Genomic DNA, 22,136 nt, shown 5'->3' on the forward strand with positions numbered 1-22,136 from the left:
ACGCAAAAAGAGGATGGGAAGACTCCGCGTCCCTTTTCCCCAAACAACTCCAACCTCTCAACACCCGCCCCACATCCCTCACAGAAAGTGGCACAGTTGTTTGGGAATCAATGCCTCTTTGCTCCTGGTCAGCCAAGTGTTGCGTTGGTTGAGGTGAATGTTGGGGTGCTCATTATACAGACAGGGAAATGAGCTCAGGGGACGCTGGCAACTAACCCAGGATCCCACCGCTTGTAAGTGGCAGATATAGAAGAATTTGCCGGAAAGACGCATAACCACTGCAGTGCCTGTTATGGAGTGGGGGTGGGGTGGGGCTGCAGTATACCCTGGAGATTAAGAGCGTGGGTCCCGGGGTCAGACTGTCAGCTTTCAGATGTGGACGGTGAACCTACTAGCTCTGTGGCGTTGGAAAAGTGATTTCGCATTCTGGGGCCTCTGTTGGAGTTGGGTGCAGGTGCACTCAACTCACATCGTTAGCTGGTCTTGAGAGGTGCTGAGAATGTCCAAACGGAACCTCAGATCTACCTCCAGTTCAGAGACTGAGGCCGGGAGAAGGGAAAGACCAGCTGAAGATTAACTAGCCTCTGAAAAAACAAATCCTCCCCTCCTTAGCACCCCCAGGGCATAATCTAACCTTTGTGGGCCCATCTAAATCCACGCCTAACCCTTTCCCCTTGTCCTCCACGTGGCATGAACACTGGTTTTCCTTCTGTTCATCAAATACCCAAAGCTCATTCCTGATGCTGCACTGGCTACTAGTCTGTCTAGAGAACACTCTTCTCCCAAATATTTGCTCCTCATTTGACAGGCCTTGGCTCAAATGTCACTTGCTAAGCACCCTGCCTAGTTAGCCCCCATACATAATCACGGTTTCCCATCTTTGCTCTTATTGACATGTGAAAATATCTAATTATTTAATTTTTGTCACCTCACTAGCATCTGGGCTCTTTGGGAGCCAGAAGTAGGTATGTTTTAATTCCTCCAAGGACCATTCATTCATATAACAGATGTTTATTGAGCTCACACTATTTGGGGTATCTGGGATAAAATGATGAACAAGATAGGAAAAAACTCCCTCCTTCCTGGAGTTTACAATCTAGTGTAAAAGATGCACAATCCCAAGTAAAACATGTATCAGATGATGATAACTGCTATGAAGATAGTAAAATAAGGAAGGAGGATGAAACGTGCATGAGAGCAGTTGGCTCAGAAGGGTGTTCAGGGGAAGCCTCGCTGAGAAGATATTTATTTTATTATTGTATTTTAAAAATTTTAAATTTTTTTGGCTATGCCACACTTAGTTCCCCAACCAGGGATTGAACCTGAGCCCCCTGCATTGGAAGCACAAAGCCTTAACCACTGGACACCAGGGAAGTCTCTATTTTATTATTATTATTATTATTTACAAGATGACATTTTAGCAAAGCCTTGAAGTGGAGAGAGAGGAGGTCATGTAGATGCTGGGGGAAGAGCATTCCAAGGGAACATCCAGTGCAAAGACCCTGAGGTGACAGTGTGCCTGATGTGTTCCAGGAATTGGGGCTTCCCTATTGGCTCAGGTGGTAAAGAAACTGTCCACCATGCAGGAGATCGGGATTCGATCCCTGGGTCAGAAAGATCCCCTGGAGAAGGGAATGGCTACCAGTATTCTACAATGTTCTTACCTGGAGAATCCCATGGGGTCACAAAGAATCAGACACTGCTGAGCGACTGACACTTTGTGGCAGGAGTAAAGGGAAGAAGGGGTAAATGGTAAGTGATGACATCAGGGAACAGGGAGAGGGCAGCTTGTGAGTGTCCTCCTGGGCCACAGGGAGGGGAGGACTTTGAGACGAGGTCTCAGGATGGTTATGAGCAGGGGAGGGCCCTGATCCGGGTCGGGTGTTCATGGGAGCCCTGTGGCTGTGGGCTGTGGGTGTGGGAAATTGTGGGAGGTGAGATGGGAGCAGGAAGACGGTGAGGAGGCTGAGTCAGTGGGAACGGCTGGAGAAGGTGGAAGAGATCAGGATGGGAGCCGTGGAGGGATTGAAGTGAGCAGGTTATGGATGTGTTTTGAACACCGAGCTCACAGGATGGTCTGAGGGGTCAAAATTCCTCATGATTTAAAACTATGCCATCTGCAGGGCTTGTGGTGGTTTAGTCACTAAGTCGTGTACAACCCTTGCAACCCCATGAACTGTACCCGGCCAGGCTCCTCTGTCCATGGGATTTTCCAGGCAAAAATTCTGGAGTGGGTTGCCATTTCCTTTTCCAGGGGATCTTCCTGACCCAGGGATTGAACCCACATCTCCAGCATTGCAAGTTGATTCTTTAGAGGCACAGATAATGCCTGCAGGGCTCATAGCGGTGGCCAACATCCCCAGCTATTTTTGGTCCTCTATCCACTAAGAGATGCTGCATTTTTAAGGAGAATCTCTTCTCCCTCTCCGTTTGACAAAGACCTGTTTCATGGCCTCCCAGGACCAGCTCTCCTGGGAGTGTGTCCATGTCAGTGTTGGGGGTGTGCATAACCACTCTAGAACACTTACAGCAAAACCCAATCCAGAGGGAGGTGGGGGTTCCTCTGGCTTGTAGCCTTAAAAAAAAACACACAATTTTTTTTTTATTTTAAAATTTTATTTATGTATTTACTTTTTGACCACTGCATGGCTTGTGGGATCTGAGTTCTTGGGCCAGGGATCAAACCCATGCCCCCTGTAGTAGAATCACCAATTCTTAACCACTAGACCACCAGGGAAGTCCCAGTAATTTTTTAAATTGAAGTATAGTGGATTTATGATATTGTGTGTCCCTCCCAAGGCCATACTTAGACCTTGTCTCACTAACCACAGCCTCTTTAGAACCTCAGTTTCACGTGTGTTACTCTGTATCTATTGCCTATCTGTTTCATTCCTTTCAGAAGCTCAACTCCAATAATTCATTAGCCCTACCATGTTTCCATGGCCGCTCAGCTCCCTCGTACCTTCACACAGATTAAATTCCTTGACCAACCACTGTAATCACTGCACCCGACCTTATGCCCATTCTCTATACACTCCACCCTACTCATCTTGCAAAACCACAATCCTTATTAAATCTAAGGCTCCATCTATCACATGCCTGCATCTGTGCAGGTGAATGTGGGTGGAGAAAAATACACAATCATGTTAACCGGTCTCACCTTAAATTCATTCCCATGGACTCGGAATGGATGCACAATGGTGTGTGATTTTCCTGTGTCCCCGGTCCCTTGGGCTTCCCTCATGCCTCAGATGGTAAAGAATTCGCCTGCCATGCGGGAGACCTGGGTTCAATTCCTGGGTTGGGAAGATCCCCTGGGGGAGGGCACGGCAACCCACTCCAATATTCTTGCCTAGAGAATCCCCTTGGACAGAGGTGCCTGGCGGGCTACAGTCCATGGGGTGGCAAAGAGTCGGACATGACTGAGCAACTAAGCGTGCGTGTGCATGCGCATATACGCATGCACGCACACATACACACATCCCTTGATTCTCCCAGAGGATATATCAGATCTTCTCCTCAAATCTCTACCAGCGGGTCTTCCCTGGTTCCAGTGGCTAAGACTCCATGCTCCCAATGCACAGGGCCCGGGTTCCATCCTGATCAGGAACTAGATACCACATGCCACAGCAAAGACTGAAGATCCCACGTGCTGCAACTAAAACCCAGAACAGCCAAATAAATAAAATAAATTAATCAAACCCTCTAACATCATATTCCTCTCAACAGTGTCTTTCTTCTTGCTTCCTGAGAGAACCACAGCCACCCTCCCCCCACATCCCCTCTCCTGCATCTTCACCGCCCACTCCACCTTCCCACTTTTAAGTGGGGTAACTAGCCATGTTCCCATCTGCTCAGCTGCTTTTTTTTTCCCCTATGCATATTCTTATTTTTTTTTCTTCACTTATTCAAGAAATTGGTCTCCTGTGGGCTCAGGGTCTCAGGAGAGAAATGTGACAAGCCCCAAAGCAGGAATAGGTCAGCTTTCTTTTCTTTTTTTAAAGCCTCTTCAGGGCTTTGAACGGAAATAGCTTCATGGTCTGTTGGGCCTCAAATTGAAAACTCAGATGCCTTTAGGGGTTAATGGGTAAAGCCGGCCTGGTAGGGGAAAAATTCTCAGTTGCATTACACAGTTGCAACTTAATTTTCCTCAAGCTTTATTGAGATATGCCTGACTTTCAAGAAACCATACATATTCAAAGTATACAGTTGCTGGGGACTTCCCTGGCAGTCCAGTAGTTGAGACTCCTAACGTCCAGTGCAGGGGGTGCAAGTTTAATACCTGGTCAAGGAATTAACATCCTACATGCCACACAGTGCAGCCAAAAATAATTTAAAAAAATAAAATTAAAACTATAAAGTATACAGTTGATGAGTTTTGACTTATGTATAAACCTGTGAAAATACCACCACAGTCAAGATAATGACCAAAAGAAACAAAAGACCTACTACTGTACAGCACAGGGAACTATACTCAATATTTCATGATAACCTATATGGGAAAATAATCTGAAAAAGAGTGCATATATATATATGTATGTATGTATACACACACACAGACTTCCCAGGTGATGCTAGCAGTAAAGAACCCACCTTCTAGTGCAGGAGTTCCATCCCCGGGTAAGGAAGATCCCCTGGAGAAGGAAATGGCAACCCAGTCCAGTATTTTGGCGAGGAGAATCCTATGGACAGAGGAGCCTCGTGGGCTACAATCCATATTGTTGCAAAGAGTCGGACATGACTGAAGCAATTTAGCATGCACACATGCATATATATGTATATATATAATATATGAATCACTTAGCTGTACACCTGAAACTAACACATTGACATTGTAAATCAACTATACTTCAATAAAAAATAAGTTAATTAAAAAATTTTTAAAAAGGGAATCTGTAAAAGAATATATATGTGTATAACTGAAACACTGTGCTGTATACCTGAAGCTAACACAATATTATAAATCAACTATCCTTCAATTAAAAAAAAAAGGTGACTTCTCTGGTGGGCCAGTAGCTAAGACTCCATGCTCCCAACACAGGGGCCTGGTTTTGATCCCTGATCAGGAAACCGAATCCCCCATGTCACAACTAAAAGGTTCCCACATGCTACAAAGAGGATGGAAGTTCCCATGTGCCACAAGTAAGACCCAGTGCAGCCAAATAAATAACAACAAAAAAAGAAGCAGCAGCAGCGACGGCTTAACCATGAAAACAACAAAAATTAAAAATAAATGAATAAGTTAAATGTATGTTCTGAAGAACGTCAAAAAAAAAAAAAGATAATGATGCAAAACTAATGAGCATATCCATCATGTCTGAATTTCCTCCTGCTTCTTGATAAACCCTTCATCCCTCACCCTTCCACACACACACATCCCCAGACAAGCACCAATCTACTTTCTATCGCTATTGGTTAGTTTGCATTTTTTAGAATGATATTCTATAGTATGTACTCTCATGTCTGGCTTTTTCCCTTCAATATAGTTCTTTTGAGATTCGTATATGTTTAGAAATAATTCATTCTTTTTATGTCTGAGTACTGTTCCATTGCATGCAATAGTTTATTTATCAAGTCACCACAATTTGTTTACGAGTCACCCACTGGTGGGCATTTAGGTTATTTGTAATTTTTGGCAATTACAAATGAGGGTGCTATGAACATCGACATGCATGTCTTTTTTTTTTTTTTTTAATCTTATTTATTTGGCTGAACTGGGTCTTGGTTGTGGTGTGTGAGATCTAGTTCCCTGACCAGGGATCAAACCTGGACCCAGTGCACTGGAAGCTCGGAGTCTTAACCACTGGACTACCAGGGAAGTCCTGATGTGCAAGTCTTTGTGTAGATATTTTTCATGTTTTTAGCCTATATACCCAGGAGTGGGATGCTTGGATCATATGGTGGGTATATATTCAACTTTTAAAGAAAAGTCATTTTCCGAAGTAGTTTACCGCAGTGTCCAACCAACATCTATTACTTAAAAATATATATTTTATTTATTTATTTATGGCTATGTGAGGTCTTTGCTGCTGCTCAGGCTTTTCTCTAGTTGTGGAGAGCAGGGGCTATTCTCTAGTTGTGATCTTCTCATTGCAGTGGCTTCCCTTGCTTCAGAGCACAGGCTCTAGGGCGTACACGATTCAGTACTTGGGGTGTGTAGGCTAGGAGTTGCAGCTCCTGCGCTCTAGAGCACAGGCTCAGAAGCTCTTCCCCAACGAGGGATGGAACCCGTGTCTCCTGCATTGGCATGTGGATTCTTCACTACTGAACTACCAGGGAAGCCCTCAACTTCTATTACTTTTAAAAACAACAATAATAATAAACTGGTTGAAAGTTTAGTATTTATTTTAATTCATTCATTCCTTGATCAGACAAATATTTACTAGGTACTGCCAGACCCTGTTCTAGACACTGGGGATTCAGTAGTGAACAAGACACACAAAATTCCCACTCTTGGGCAGCTGGTGTTCAACTTAGAGCCTCTCTCAGCCCAGGTGAGTTGGTTTTCTAGGTTGGGACCACACACACGCAAAGGAGACAGATGACCTGGTCCAAATCCTGGCTCTGCCATTTCCTAACTATGTGGCCTGGGCAAGACCCCTTATCTCTGAGTCTTACACTGTGAAAAGGGGATGCTGATAATACCATCTTTACCTCCTAAAGTTGTGGCATTGTTGATTCACAAACTGGCCCCTGAACATAGAGGGTCAGAAGATGCCAAGAAAGAGGCATGTCCAGATAGAAAACTGACAGTGTTAGTGGCTCAGTCCCATCCGACTCGTTGTGACCCCGTGGACCGTAGCTTGCCAGACTCCTCTGTCCATGAAATTCTCCAGGCAAGAATACTGGAGTGGGTTGCCATTTACTTCTACAGGGGCTCTTTGTGACTCAGGGGTCGAACTCGGGTCTCTTGCATTGCAGGCAGATCCTTTGCTGAGTCACCAGAGAAAACCTGGTGCTAGACGGCAGGTGTAACAAGCAAGGGAAAGTTTATAGGAGGCTTATCTTGGGCAGCCAAAAGATGAACAGATCTCTGCACCCACCTGCAAGAATCTTCAAACTCTATGTACAGAGGCCTTGACTGGGCCGTCAGGTGTACCATCTAGATGGTCTCAACAACACCGTACTTTCCCAGAGTTGTGTGCCCTTGGAACAACTCCCATTGTGGGAACAGTGGGCAGCGTACATTCCAAGGACAGGGGAGAGGGTGAGGAGCCTCTGATGGCCTGGGTCCAGCTCTCAGGTCAACTGGCAGTCGTGTGTGTTCTCTTGATGACCTCCTCCAGCAGGCAGGCAAGCCACTAGACGTTAGTTAGAATCTACCCTTGGGTTTCTGGGGAGCCAGAGAATAAATAAGTGAAACAAAGCATGCCTCTTTAAGGGTCATGAAATGGTGGCTTGTAGTGATTTTGATTTGCACTTCTTAAATGATGAGTGATATTTATTATCTTTTCAAGGCTTCTCTGATGGCTTGGTGGTAAAGAATCTGCTTGCAATGCAGGAGATATGGGTTCGATCTCTGGGTCAGGAAGATCCCCTGGAGGAGGAAATGGCAACCTGCTCCAATATTCTTGCCTGGGAACTCCCATGAACAGAGGAGCCTAGCGGGCTACAGTCCATGGGGTCTCAAAAGAGTTGGACACGACTGAGCACATTATCTTTTCATGAGCCTTTTAGCCACATGCATATCCTTTTTGGAGAAATCTCCATTTAATTCCTTTGCCTGTTTAAAAAGCTTTATTGTTTGGGTTTTGTTGTTGTTGCTGCTGAGTTTTAGAAATCATATATATATATATCTATATCTCATATATATTCTGGATATTAACCCCTTATGATTTGCGGATACTTTCCCCTATTTCATGGGTTGATTTTACATTCTGTTGATTGTTCCCCCCCCCCCCCCACCTCCCTGGCCATGCTGTGTGGCTTGCAGGATCTTAGTTCCCCTAGAAGGGACTGAAACCAGCCCACAACAGTGAAAGCAACAAGTTCCCCACATTTTAAAATTTTTGATGTATTCCAGTTAATCTTTGTTGCCTGTCCTTTTGGTGTCATATCCAAGAAATCGTTGCCAAATCTAATGTCACAGAACTTTCCCCTATGTTTTCCTCTAATAGATTTATGGTTTTTACATTTAGGTCTTTCATCCATTTCAGGTTAATTTTTGTATACGTTTTTAGAAAAGGGTCCAACTTTATTCTTAAAAAAACTATTTTTAAAATTTTCTTGGCTGTGCTGCACAGCATGAGGGATCTTAGTTCTCTGACCGGGGATCTAATCTAGCCCCCTGCATTAGAAGCATGAAGTATTAACCACTGGACTGCAAGAGAAGTCCCCCAACTTAATTCTTTTGCATGTGGGTATCCACTCCAGTACTCTTGCCTGGCAAATCCCATGGACGGAGGAGCCTGGTAGGCAGCAGTCCATGGGGTCGCTAGGAGTCGGACGCTACTGAGTGACTTCCCTTTCACTTTTCACTTTCATGCATTGGAGAAGGAAATGGCAACCCACTCCAGTGTTTTTGCCTGGAGAATCCCAGGGACAGGGGAGCCTGGTGGGCTGCCGTCTCTGGGGTCGCACAGAGTCGGACTTGGCACAGACTTAGCAGTAGCATCCATCCAGTTTTCCCAATTCCATTCATTGAAAAGACGATTCTTCCCCAGTCCAATGATATGAAACCTTTGTCAAAAATCATTTGATCATACTTGCTGCTGCTGCTGCTGCTAAGTCACTTCAGTCGTGTCCGACTCTGTGCGACCCCATAGACGGCAGCCCACCAGGCTCCCCCGTCCCTGAGATTCTCCAGGCAAGAACATTGGAGTGGGTTGCCATTTCCTTCTCCAATGCATGAAAGTGAAAAGTGAAAGTGAAAAGTGAAAGTGAAATCGAAGTTGCTCAGTTGTGTCCGACTCTTAGAGACCCCATGGACTGCAGCCCACCAGGCTCCTCCGTCCATGGGATTTGCCAGGCAAGAGTACTGGAGTGGGTTGCCATTGCCTTCTCCATTGACCATACTTGTGAGCATTTATTTCCAGAATTTGTATTTTTAACAAATTGCTGCTGAGAATGATTGATACATAGTATCAGATTGTTGCAGGAAGAGGTACTGCTTCTGTTACAAAGTCCAAGCTCTTTCTACTGGTCCTAGGCCATGAAAACAAGGTGTTGAGGCAAGGAATTCTACTTTATTTAGAGAGGTGACTGACCAAGAAGAGGGCAGGCTAATGTCTCAAAATAACCATCTTATCTGGGTCTCAATACCAGGTTCTTTTAAATATCAGAGAGGAGGAGGAGATAAGGAAACAAAGTAACATGGTCATTAATCTTGCAAATATCTCCTAGAATGGCAAACCTCAGGGAGATGTGTTAATTTCTTCTTTCCTGCCATCTACAGGTGGACAGGGTTCTGAGCAAAGGCCCTTTAATAGTCAGGCAGAGGGGCAGGATTCTCTGAGGCAGGCCATTATGTATGATCATAATAATAAAAGCAAGTCAGAGAAACAGTTTCAACATGGAATCAGAATTGACTTCTCCATGCAACACTTCCAGGGTCTGAGTGAGGACTCTTTTCTAACACTCAGAAATGAATTTTTTGAGGAGACACCCTTGCTGATAAAGCAAAAGACTTTATTGGGAAGGGGCGCCCAGGTGCAGAGCAGCAGGTTAAGGGAACCCAGGAGAGCTGCTCTGCCACATGGCTTGCACTCTCAGGTTTTATGGTGACGGGATTAGTTCCCAGGTTGTCTCTGGCTAATCATTCTGACTCAGGGTCCTTCCTGGTGGTGTGTGCATCTTTCAACCAAGATGGATTCCAGCGAGGAAGATTCTGGGAGGTTGGCAGAACACAGCATCTCCTCCCTCCTCCTTTTGGCCCCTCCCAAATTCTTCTGAGTTAGTTTTTTTACAAGATATACAATGGGCTGGTGTCAGGACCTCCTGTTGTGAGACAACTCAGGCAAGTGGTTAGCATCATGCCTGGCCAAGGCAGGTGGTTTTGGTCAATGGTTCCCTAACAAGATAAACAGGAAGGGAGGCTGCACTTTTTGAGAAGTCATAGAGAAGATGATGCAGAGATGTGAGTTCGATCTCTGGGTGGGGAAGATCCGCTGGAGAAGGAAATGGCAACCAGCTCCAGTATTCTTGCCTGGGAAATCCCATGGACAGAGGAGCCTGGCAGGCTACCATCCATGGGGCTGCAAAAGAGCTGGACAAGTTGAATGACTAAACAACCACTGCCACAACAATAAACTTTGAGCCTTATTCTATGCTCATTGTAACACATTAGCATATGTTAAATGACATACCCCAGGCACCAGGACAGTTCCAAGGCTGACCATAAAAGGGTGGATTTCCCAAGATTGCTCTCACTTTCTGAGATGACCCTCTTTCTGCTTGTGGAATGTGTTTCTCTCTAAATAGAGTTGCTTTCACTTTACCACGGCTTGCTCTTAAATTCTTTTCTGCCCAAAGCCATGGACCATAACTTGGCAGCCCATCCCAAATCCTTGGCAGCCTACCCCATCAAGACCTGGGATGTGACCATTCTCTCACTCCCCCTTCTCCTGCAACACAGGTAGGGGAAAGTCTGGCAAAGGCCCTGGGCTGGGTGGATGCCTGGCAGGTGTGGGGAGCAATGAGGAGGTGAGTGAGGCTGAAGCAGGTGAATGAGGGGGCGAGTGGGAGGAGATGAGAGTCTGGCAGGCCCTATGGGAACTTGTGGGCTTCAAGGGCCCTGGGCAGCACTCAGGCCTTCACCTGGAGTGAGCTGGGCTATGTGACCTGGGCAAACAGTGGAACATCAGGATGAGAAGAGGCCTCAAGATCAAGACGGTGGGTTGTCTCCAGCTGACTTCTGTGACCAGGCCCTAGGATGAACTGGGGGGAAGTGGGAGGCTTATTGTATTAAACAAACAAATTAAAATTTCCTCTCAGGTTAAAATTTCTTCCCAACATGGTGGGAGGAGGGCTCAGCTTAGATATCAAAGAATAAAAAAATAAAATTGTGTTTCTTGCAAACCTAATTTTTGGCCTGAGAGGTAGATCTCTGATCTATTTTTAAAATTTCCTCTGGCTGCTACTTGGAGGGCATGGGACAGGATTCCCAGGACTGGGAGCCAGGAGGCAGGGGGAGGCTGGGGCTGGACCATGATGGAGCTGTGGAAGGGGAGGAAGTGGGGGGAAGCGGGAGGAGAGGAAGGGTCCAGGATGAGGCTTGGGCTCTGGTCTAGGGACTTGGGGATCATGAGGGCCCCCTGAAATGTGGACTAGAAGGAGGAATGGGTTTCTTGGAGATGCTGTGGCCAGTTTGGGACATCATGGGAATGGGAGTCCAAGAGGAGGTATCCAGTAGGAAGCCCAGAGCTTCAGAGTGAAGCCAAAGCCATAATTAACCAATGATACTCCAAACATCAGCCATTTAGTCTCACTTTCCCATACTTTGCCTCGTATCCATGTGTCACCTATACACTTAGCTACTTAATCATTTTCTTTAAATCAATTCACTTTTTAAAAAATTAAACACATTTATTTATACAGGAAACATCATTTCACTCCAGGAAGTGGAAAACTGCCATAAACAGAATAGAATAGTACAAATAAATCCAATGATTCAGCAAGGATCAAAGAGAGGTGTTGAGAGCATGGGCTAAAAAGTTGTTGGTGGGCAAGTTAGTCAGGGTCTCAAGATACCACCCACAGAGTGTCAAAAAGCCGAATTGTGTTCCCTCCCCAAATTTATATGTTCAAGTCCTAACCCCGGAACTCAGAATGTGACTATATTTGGAGAAAGGGCTTTTAAGAGGTGGGTGAGTAAGTGAAAGTGAAGTCATACAGATGGGCTCTGATGCAACATGAAAGAAAAGAAAGAAAGAAAGACAGTGAAGTCGCTCAGTCGTGTCCGACTCTGCGATCCCATGGACTGTAGTCTACCAGGCTTCTCTGTCCATGGGATTTTCCAGGCAAGAGTACTGGAGTGGGTTGCCATTTCCTTCTCCAGGGATGCAACATGAGTGGTGTCCTTACACGAAGAGGAGATTAAAACGCAGACACACACGCAAAAGAAAGACCATGTTGGGACTTCCCTGGTAGTCCGGAGGCTAACACTGCACTCCCAATGCAGGGGGCCTGGGTTTGATCCCTGGTCAGGGAACTAGATCCCACATGTTGCAACTAAGGGTTCACATGCTGCAACTAAAAATCCCCTCATGTTGCAACTAAGACCCAGCACAGCCAAATAAATAAAATAAATATTAAAAAAAATACCCACTCCAGTATTCTTGCCTGGAGAATCCCATGGACAGAGGAGCTTGGTGCTTGGCAGACTATGGTCCATGGGGTTGCAAAGAGTTGGACACAACTGAAGCGACTGAGTAAGAGTACTGTATATAAAGTAGGTAAACAACAAGGACCAAGTGCATAGCACAGGGAACTGTACTTAGCATCTCATAATAACCTGTGATGGAAAAGAATCTGAAGAATATATATATATTCTTTAAATATTCTTAAAACTAACACAACACTGTAAATTAATTATACTTCAGTTTTAAAAAACAAAGTCAAAAGCTGAGTCCCCGATGAGATTCCAGGGGAAAATCCATTCCTTGTCTTTTCCAGCTTCTAGAGGATGCCTACATTCTTTGGCTCCTAGCCACATCACTCCAACCTCTGTGTGCATCATCATATCTCTTCCTCTGACTCTGATCTCCTTGCTTCGCTCTTATAAGGGGATTACATTGGGCCCACCTGAATCCAGGATAATCTCCCCATAGCAAGATCCTTAATTTAATCACATCGGTAAAGTCCCTTTTGGGCTTCTCTGGTGGCTCTGATGGTAAAGAATTCACCTGCAATGCAGGACACCCAGGTTTGATCCCTGGGTCAGGAAGATCTCTGGGAGAAGTGAATGGCAATCCACTCCAGTATTCTTGCCTGGGAAATCCAACGGACAGAGGAGCCTGGTGGGCTACAGTTCATGGAGTCGCAAAGAGTTGGACACGACTGAGAGACTAACACTATCACTTTTCAAAGTCCCTTTTACCACTTAAGGTAAAATATTCACAGATTATGGGTATTAGCAGGTGGACATCTTGGGAGGGGCATTATTCTGTTTACCCCAGGGAGGATCCAGTCAGAGAAGCTGTAGTTTTAGACAGCAGTGCCTGAGACAGCCTCACTAAGAAGGTGATGTCTACCTAAGGGTCTGAAAGAAGAGAAGGAAGGAGCAAGGTGGATATTGGGGAATGGCATGCCAGGAAACAGGAACAGCCAATGTAAAGGTTCAGAGGTCTTTCCTCAGGCCTGTTTCCTTTTCCTGGAAACCCCTGCCTCTAAACGACAGGGGTCAGAAGTTGGTGCTGTCCCAGATGCCTCCTGAATCTTGCTTGTGGGGCAGAAGTGTCTGAGATCTCTAATCATCTTTGGTCTCTTGCATAATCTCCATCGCCCATGGTTCCTCAAAGGGCAGCTTGGCCTGTGGGGAGAGGTAGGAGCCTGGGTCAGAAAGGAAACAGGTCCAGCCCTCCCTGCCACCCGCAGTCCTGAGGAGTGATCACCTGGTCCCCGGAGGGGCTCTGTCTGTGCAGCGTCCGCCTGCGGTGCCACTGGCGCAGAGAGGCCCGGACCTCAGAGCTGAGCCCCTTGTGCGCACGGGCCCTGTCGGGCTCGTAGTGGGCAATGTGGTACAGCGCCCCAAACCACGTGGTCAGGTAGTACCCGGCTACGGGCAAGAAGAGGAGGTCAGCGCAGCCACCTCAACTCCCCCGAAGCCCAACACCACCTCCCCCCAACCCCGCGCAGGTTGCCCGCCTTCCCTCCCACTGCAGGCAGGGGGCCTAGGGTGCCTCTTGTCGGGTCCCGGGGTTCTGAGGCTGGGGGCTCACCTTCTCCCCGTAGTTCGTCCGGATCCAGGAGCTCCATGAGAAACTCTACGTCCAGCTGCGTCTCCCCAATGTCTGGACTCCAGATCAGTTCCTCTGTCAGCGCTGGCAGGAAGGCGTCGGCCCCCAGGGGCTCTAAGGGAGGGGAGGATAGGCTCTGGGGTTGGAGGGGACGTGCTGGCAACTTCCATCCCATCCACAAGACCGCGAGTGCTGGCTACCCTTCCACTTTGCGGGATATGCAAACGACCCTCACTAGATTCCCCAGGTCCGCGTAAAGCTTGCCATCTTCTCCCGCTCGATGTGTGCACAACCGCCTGCTGCCTGGCTCTCACAACCCTCAAGTCACTCCACATCCAGGTAGACTCAAGACCCCTACTTTACCTTGGTTCTCCCCACGAGCCAGACCCTCGTATACGTCACTGCACACAGCCAGCAGGAGCGACACCTTGCGGCGCGGGGCGCAGGCGGCGTGGAGGTGCGCCAGGCGCGCATGAATGCGGCTCCGTAGGGCAGGGGCGGGGCTTCGCTTCTCACGCCCCGCCCCCTGGGCTCCCGGAGGCCCCGCCTCCGCCCGCAGGGCTACCTGTCGCCGCCGTAGTTGCCGCAGCTCTGGGGCGCGGAGCGTGCGGAGTCGCATCCACAGGGCGGGCTTCAGAGGCGCCAGCACCGCGCGGTACAAGGCCGCCTCCACTGCGGGGCCTGCAAGGGTTGAGATGGGGTTAGGCAGGGCCGCCAGGTTGACCCATGCCACGTTCTCTCCACTGACCCACCATCACCAATCACCACCCCTCCTTAGCCTCTGTCCACCCGCTTGTGTACACGTAGGTGTGAGCACATGTGGAAGAAGGATCCTGGGTATGAACAACCGCTTGGGAGAGAGAATATGCGCTGTCACACATGCGTGAAACGGAGCAGTGGTGAACAGAGTAGGTGTTGCTACTTGTGGGAAAGGGAGCGTGAGTAGAAAAGGAAACAGATGCGCTCAGAGATGGAGAGAACGAAGTTGGATGTGAACACCGATGTAGGGCCAAGAGATGGCAAATGTGAACCTGTGGGGGTTTGGAGAGTGTCCCTCGGTTCCCTCTCAGTCCTCCCCCTTACCTAGCTCCTCCTCCTTCTGGGGGGCCCCAGGTCCCCTGCTTGCGAAGACAGCCCTGACATCGGGATCCTTTGCTAAGTGATCCTGGAGGTCAGTAAGGAGGTGCCGGACGTCCTGAAGCAGCTCTGTGGCCGGGTCCCCAGGCCTGTGGGGGCCCCCAGCACCTGAGGTGAGGCGCGCCCGGAAGCTCCGGAACTGCTTGGCCACGTAGCTGCTCCGGGCCCTGGCTAGAGCCCGGACGTGCTGAGTGAGCATGTCCTCAGGTCCTTCTTCATCATCTTTGTCATCCTCCTCCTCCTCATCCTCCTTCTCCTCCACCAGGCTGGCCAGAGCTGGCCTAAGATGGTGTTCCTCTGGGCTGAGTGGGCCCTCCACCCAGGAGACACGGTGAGGGGCTGGGTTCCTGGGGGCTGATGTGGGGAGAGGGTTGGGTTCCACAGAACAGCAGCAGCAGCTTCTTCATCCCTCAGGGGCCCCAGGCCCTGCTTATCTAACCTGGACCGTGTCTCTCCGCAGTCTCTGGAGTTGTCTCTGGCAGGGTCTGCTCCATCCCCCATCCTCTGTGGGTCTCCAGGTAGAGGTTGTTCACCAGGAAGAGCACCCTCCTTGAGGTGCTGAGTTGGATGCTGCCAATCTGCAGAGGATCTGGGGGACAGCAGGAGTGAGGTGTCCCAGGTGTCCAAGGGGCCAGCCTTGGAGTCTTAGTGTTCAGCCTCATTACCGGAGGAACTGAGATTCAGTTTCTGGTACCTCCTCACTCAGACCCAGGAGCTGAGCACCACCCCCCTCAACTTTTTCAGGTCCCCTTGTGCTGTGCGCTTAGTCGCTCAGTCATGTCCAACTCTTTGCAATGCCATGGACTGTAGCCTGCCAAGTTCCTCTGTCCATGGGGATTCTCTAGGCAAGAATACTGGAGTAGATTGCCATGTCCTCCTCCAGGGGATCTTCTCAACCTAGGGAATGAACCCAGGTCTCCCGCATTGTGGGAGGATTCTTTACCATCTGAGCCACCAGGGAAGCCCCTCCAGTCCCCTTTATCCTCCCTCAAACCCTGTAGTTTGGTCCCCCAGGTACCATCCTCCTGAATCGAAGAGGTGGATAGGTGGACTCTTTCTCCCTTAGAGTATCATGTCTCACCTGTGTTTTGGTCTTCGGGCCCCAGGGTAGGAGGGGGCAAGAGCAATGTTCTAGGCAAAATATCCCTGAGAAAAGATAAGCAGGGGCCACAGTGTGGGTGGGGTGTCATAGGGAAGGATCCTCCTTAGCACCTTTAATGGATGACCTGTACCTGCTGGCTGATAGGAAGGCCAGGAGATGGGGCAGATCTGGCATGCAGAGCTTAGAGGATTCCAGACACACACCTGGGGTAGTGGAGGGGAAAGAGGGCAAGAAGGAATAAGTTAGAAAACTTGAGGGGTAGCAGCGTTCTTTTTTCTGGGACTCTCTCTTCCCCAATCCTGCAGTTCCCCCCAAGAACCTTCAGAACAGAAAAATTTCTAGCCATTGCAGTCCCCTTCTTTTCCTGTATTCTTATGCTAGCATCCCACTTATGCCACCAAATATGATTAATTGATTAGGCAATATTTATTAAGATAACTATTTTCAGGCATTGGAGATATATTTGTCAAAAGACAGATACATTCACTGCCTACCTGTAGCTTACCTTTTAGTGGAGGGAGATGAATGAGCAAACAAATAATGCTAAGTGTATAGTGTATTGAGTGCCAGAAATGAAATAGAGTGATCAAAAGTGACTAGGGCTATCATTAGCTGTGGTGGTCAAAGAAGATTACATTTCTATAGAGGTAGAAAAGATGGAGACTAAACTAGCCATTCAAGGAAGGGCACTCATACAGGAAAAACAAATACAAAGGCCCTGAAGTTAGGACACATTTAGCCTGCTCAAGGAACAGAAAAAACAGTCTCTAGAGCAGAGAGAATGATGGGCAGTAGTGAGCAAGTGCTAATCATAATCTTACAGGCCATGATAAGGAGTTTATCTTTTAAATATTTATTTATTTGACCATACTGGGTCTTAGTTGCAGCCTGTGGGATCTTCATTTTGGCATGAAAACAGCTGCAGCATGTACGATCTAGTTTCTCAACCAGGGATTGAACCCGGGCCCCCTGCATTGGGAGCATGGAGTCTCAGCCACTGGACCACCAGGGAAGTCCCATGAGGAGTTTAATGTTTATCTAAAATGTTGCAGGTCTTCCCTGGTGGCTCAGAGAGTAAAGCGTCTGCCTGCAATTCGGGAGACCCGGGTTTGATCTCTGGGTTGGGAATATCTCCTGGAGAAGGAAATGGCAACCCATTCCAGTATTCTTGCCTGGAGAATCCCATGGATGGAGGAGCCTAGTAGGCTATAGCCCACGGGGTCGCAAAGAGTCGGACACAACTGAGCGACTTCACTTTCTTTTTTTAAAGATGTTGCATGTCCTTTGCAGGGTTTAAGGCAGGAATGTATAACATCTGGTTGGTGTTTCAAAAGACCACTCTGGCTGCTGTGTCCAGAATGGACTGCAGGAAGAAAAGGGTGGGAGCACAGAGACCAGAGAGGTGGCCGCTGCAATTGTCTGGGCAAGAGGTGATGGTGGTTAGGATTAGGGTGATGGAGGTAGAGAGGATTAGGAAGATTCAGGAGATATTTTACAATAAAAAATGACTCATCTTGGTGATAAATTTGTTGTGGACTGGAAACTTGAGGGTAGGCTCCTCACCTCCAGGAAGCTTCTGGATCTGGTAGGTGTTGACTTCCCCTGGTGAAGATCCTGTCTTCAACACCAGGACCTGTCTGGGATGATGTCCTATGACCAGGAAACTCTTGGGGAAGGGAGACAAAGGCCAGGTTGAAGAGGAATTCTGCAGAAGTCTATTACTATTGCCTGCCTAGTATCCATTTCCTTTATTTTGGGTCCCACACCCCAAATTTCCTTTAGAAAACTCTATTCCACTCTCTACTTTAGGTCCTGCAGGTTGGACTAACTCTCCCAAGAGCCCTAAGTGTGGGTCCATGACCTGACCTAGCCAATAGGATTGAGTGTTCTCTGACTACTGTGGTTAGTTCAGAGATGCGCATGTGAACCAGATCCAGCCAATGGAAATCTCCCATGGGAGCTCTTTGGAAAGAGGCCTCTTTTTACACTGGGGTTGCTAACCTGGTAAGATGTGGCCCTGTGCTTGGGCCAGCCATCTAGAATTGCTTTATCCAAATCTATTCCCTACTCCTTGCAGAACTCTAGCTTTGTTCAGGGCATTAACAGGCCCAGCCATAGAAGATAGGTAGTGATCGATGTAGGCACTGGTTCTCACCTCTGGCTACATAACTCCCAGGAGAGCTTTTATTTTTTGGTTTGTTTGCTTTCTGGCTGCACAGCATGGCTTGTAGGATCTTAGGTCCTCCACCAGGGGTCAAACCCGAGCCCTCAGCAGTGAAAGCTCAGAGTCCTAACCACTGGACTGCCAGGGAATCCTTTCCAGGTGAACTTTTAAAAAATATTGCTACCTGGGCCTTGTCTGTATATTCTGGATCAATTGTGAAGGCTTTTGTTTTTGCTGGTAAAAGGAAAAAATGCAGCTGGTGCCTCCTTTCTTCCTTCCTCCTGCTTGGAATGCACACATGTGCTTGGGTCTGGGGCAGCCACTGGGCAACCGTAAGGGAAGTCTAGGAGAACTGCTGAGATGTCCTTGATGTCGTTTGAGGAGCAGAACTAGAACCTTCAGCTGTCTTTCTGGTTATGTTAGAAAGATAAATGCCTACTTATCAGGATATTGAAGAACAAGTGTTTATTTGCAGTGAAAAATATTTAGAATTTCCCAAAGTTTAAAGCAAAGCCAAGGAAATCCCTGGAGGTCCAGTGTTAGGACTCTGCACTTCCATTGCAGGGGGCCTGGGTTCAAGCCTTGGTCAGGAAATTAAGATCTCAGAAGCCGTGCAGTGTGGTTAAGAAAACAACAACAACAAGAAATGGGATGAAGAGAAATATATATATATATATATATATATATTGTCTGATGTTCAAGATTCAGATATCCCTAAAATTACTTTTACTTCTGGACTTTTTGTGCTTCCCTGGTAGCTCAGATGATAAAGAATCTGCTTATAATGCAGGAGACCCGAGTTCGATCCCTGGGAAAATCCCTTGGAGAAGGAAATGACTACCCACTCTAGTATGCTTGCCTGGAAAATCCCAAAGACAGAGGAACCTGGCAGGTTACAATCCATGGGGTCGCAGAGAGTCGGACATGACTGAGCGACTAACACTTTCACTTTCACTGGTCTTTTCTGGACTTTTCAGTCATGTGAATCAATAAGCAGGATTTCAGTTTGCCTGGTTTGTGTTGTGCTTGTCCCTGGCAACCGGCAGGGTCCTAACTGGTTCAGGGTGTCATGGGGAGGGTCAGAGAGGGTGCCTGGGGGTGAGTACTTACCCCTGGTGGCCACAGGTCCAGAAGGGCTTTCGCACTGTGGGCATCCAGCTCTGGGATCTGCCACACCCCCCATGTCCTCTGAAGGCGAAGGAGTGACTCTGGGGTCCCAAGGACCCTTAAGGGGGTCTCACCAGCTCCATTCGCCTGTGATGGGATTAGTCTGGGACAGGCAGGGACCAGGAGACCAGGGGACAGAGAAAGGCAGTTGGACACTGAGATGGGGTCAGAGGTACAGGAAGGGGAAGCCTGGGGGCAAAGGGTAAGAGATGGGGTTCTGGGTCCTGTCTGGGGGTGGGTGGGAGTTGGATGGAAGGGGCTTCTGAATCCAGGGAGGCAGAGATGGCCTCAGCAACCCTCACCTCTCCTGGTCCGTGGGGCCTGCTGAGGCCTTGTCCTCTGGCTGGGCCGTCATCCTCAGGATGCAGGAGGCCAGGGAGCCATGGTCTGGCCTCTGGCAGGGAGGAAAGTATGTCTCAAGGCTGTTCCAGGGGTAATATTCTAAATATTTACAACCCACATGGCAGAGACCTTGACCAACCAGGATGGACTTGAGATCCCTCGCTGTGCCAGGTGTTAATTCTTCAGTTCCTGGGTGGTGGGGAGATCTGGGGATCCTAGTGGGGAGGCCGGTAGGGGGAGAGGGAGGGGGAGGTAGGGGGAAAGGAAGAGGACTCAAAGTAGCAGCTATTTACCAAGTGGTAGGGTAATATTTTTTTAGGGAAGCCCAGGTGCTCAGCTATAAAGAATCTGCCTGCCAATGCAGGAGAAGCAGATTTGATGCCTGGGTCAGGCTGACCCCCTGGAGAATGAAATGGCAACCCATTCCAGTATTCTTTTTTTTTTAATTGAAAAAATATTTACTTGGCTGCACCAGGTCTCATTTGCGGCATGTGGGCCCTTCAATGTTTGCCGCAGCCTGCAGTTTCTTCAGCTGTGGCATGTAGGATCTAGTTCCCTGACCGGGGATCAAACATGGGCTGCCTGCATTGGGAACGTGCAGTCTTAGCTACTGGACCACCAGGGAAGTTCCCCACTCCAGTGTTCTTCCCTGGGAAATCCTATGGACAGAGGAGCCTACAGTCCATAGGATCACAGAAGAATTGGACAGGACTTAGTGACTAAACAACAGGGTAATATTTTATATTTTAACATCCAGTGAAGCCTTATGAAAGTGGACCAAATGAATAACAACCATTGTCAAAACCCAGGGCCTGGAAAAGGGCTCTGCCCATTGGACAGTCTGTAAATGTGATCAATGTTATACGATGTCTCTTCTTCCTCCCTTCCCTGATCACAAAGGGGCCTTCAAATATTTTCTCCCAAGGTTTTATCATGAGAGATCTCAAACAGAAAAATTAAAATAGGAACTTCCCTGGTGGTCCAGTGGTTAAGAATTGGCCTTCCGATGCAGGGGATTCAGCTTTCATTCCTGGTCCGGGAACTAAGACCCCCACACGAAAGTGAAAGTGTTAGTCGCTCAGTCGTGTGGGACTCTGCGACCCCATACACTGTCACCCGCCACAGCCTCCTCTGTCCATGGGATTTCCCAGGCAAGAATACTGGAGTGGGTTGCCATTCCCTTCTCCAGGGGATCTTCCCCACTCAGGGATCGAATGTGGGTCTCCCACATTGCAGGTAGACTCTTTACCTTCTGGGCCACCAGGGAAGCCCAAGATACCACGCTGCAGAGCAAGTAAGCCCATGTGCACTGCAAATACTGAGCCCAGGAGTTCTAGACCATGCTCCTCAACAAGAGAAGCCCTCATGCCCAAATGAAGACCCAGTGCAGCCAAAATAAGCAAATTAAAAAAAACTGAAATGATTTTACAGGGAACATTTATGTACCCACTACCTAGATTCTACTATTGACATTTTACTCTTTTTGCTTTGTTGCACATCTGTCCCTCTAGCCACTGGATCCCAACTCTTAACCGGGTATAGCTTCCTATGGTGGGTTATCAGTTAAGGAGGGCATTCTAAAATATTTTCCTTGCAGCAGTCCCAGGAGCAGGAATCCATCCATCTATCCATGCACCCATACATTCAATAAATATTTACTGAAGTACAGGACCACAATTAGGCGCCTGGGGAAAGGGTGATGGGCAGAATAGGCCCCTGCTCCCAGGGGCTTCCCTTCTTCTTGGGGTGGGTATAAGGGATGGATAATAAACAGCTAAACCAATCCATCAGCCCACTGTCCCGAAGTCCAGGGTGTTAGGAAGTGGGGGACAAAGAGCAGGTGCCCTGCTTAGGGGAGAGCAGGCAGGAAGGGCGGGGAGAGGGAGGCAGAGGCTTGCCTGGGCCCCATGAGAAAGCAGAAGGAGACGAGGGGTGCTGGGCAGGGTGTGACGGGGGCAGCTGCCTGATGCCACAGGGAGGCTACAGGTCAGTGTAGCGGAGGGGGGTGGTGATGCCAGCTGCTCGGTCCCCTGGGGGCCCCTACCTGTTCTTCGAGGGGAGGCCTGAAGTAGCAGGAAGTGAAAGTTCCTCACAGAGAGAGAGAGGAAGCTGAGCTGGCAGGGGAAGAGGCGGGGCTGGGGGGATCTGAAATGGACCCTCCTCCCTCTTTTTGGGGGCTCAGGTCTTAAGTGACCCGGCTTTGGAGGAAGGGACTCTGGCAGGTGTCTGGGAGTCCAGGGGTAACAGCCACGACCCGAGGCTCCCACGGCCCCAGGAGTCCGCTCTCGGCACCTTTCAGCACTCTTCACTCTGCTTCTCACGATGGTTT

At 48.3% G+C, this 22,136-nt stretch overlaps 1 protein-coding gene across 6 annotated transcripts; it reads right to left on the reverse strand.

The window, feature by feature from the left end:
• Positions 1 to 11,497: 11,497 nt before the first annotated feature.
• RINL (Ras and Rab interactor like) lies at positions 11,498 to 22,130 on the reverse strand. 6 transcript variants are annotated; one of them, XM_061388202.1, is made up of 13 exons: positions 21,852 to 22,130; positions 19,947 to 20,022; positions 19,768 to 19,859; positions 19,409 to 19,568; positions 17,698 to 17,800; positions 16,265 to 16,337; positions 16,114 to 16,178; positions 15,472 to 15,621; positions 14,979 to 15,386; positions 14,259 to 14,576; positions 13,878 to 14,009; positions 13,551 to 13,714; positions 11,498 to 13,468 (listed from the first exon to the last, which is right to left on the reverse strand). In XM_061388202.1, the coding sequence occupies exons 3-13, from the start codon at positions 19,818 to 19,820 to the stop codon at positions 13,406 to 13,408; spliced, it is 1,689 nt and encodes a 562-aa protein (XP_061244186.1). In that variant the 5' UTR covers positions 19,821 to 19,859; positions 19,947 to 20,022; positions 21,852 to 22,130; the 3' UTR covers positions 11,498 to 13,405. The 6 variants fall into 6 exon arrangements, with proteins under 6 accessions (XP_061244186.1, XP_061244184.1, XP_061244187.1 ...); XM_061388200.1 differs by having other exon boundaries at positions 19,937 to 20,022; XM_061388203.1 differs by lacking the exon at positions 19,947 to 20,022.
• Positions 22,131 to 22,136: the final 6 nt, after the last annotated feature.

This window comes from Bos javanicus, chromosome 18 (assembly GCF_032452875.1).
Source record: "Bos javanicus breed banteng chromosome 18, ARS-OSU_banteng_1.0, whole genome shotgun sequence".
In the NCBI taxonomy this organism is placed as follows: Eukaryota; Metazoa; Chordata; class Mammalia; order Artiodactyla; family Bovidae; genus Bos; species Bos javanicus.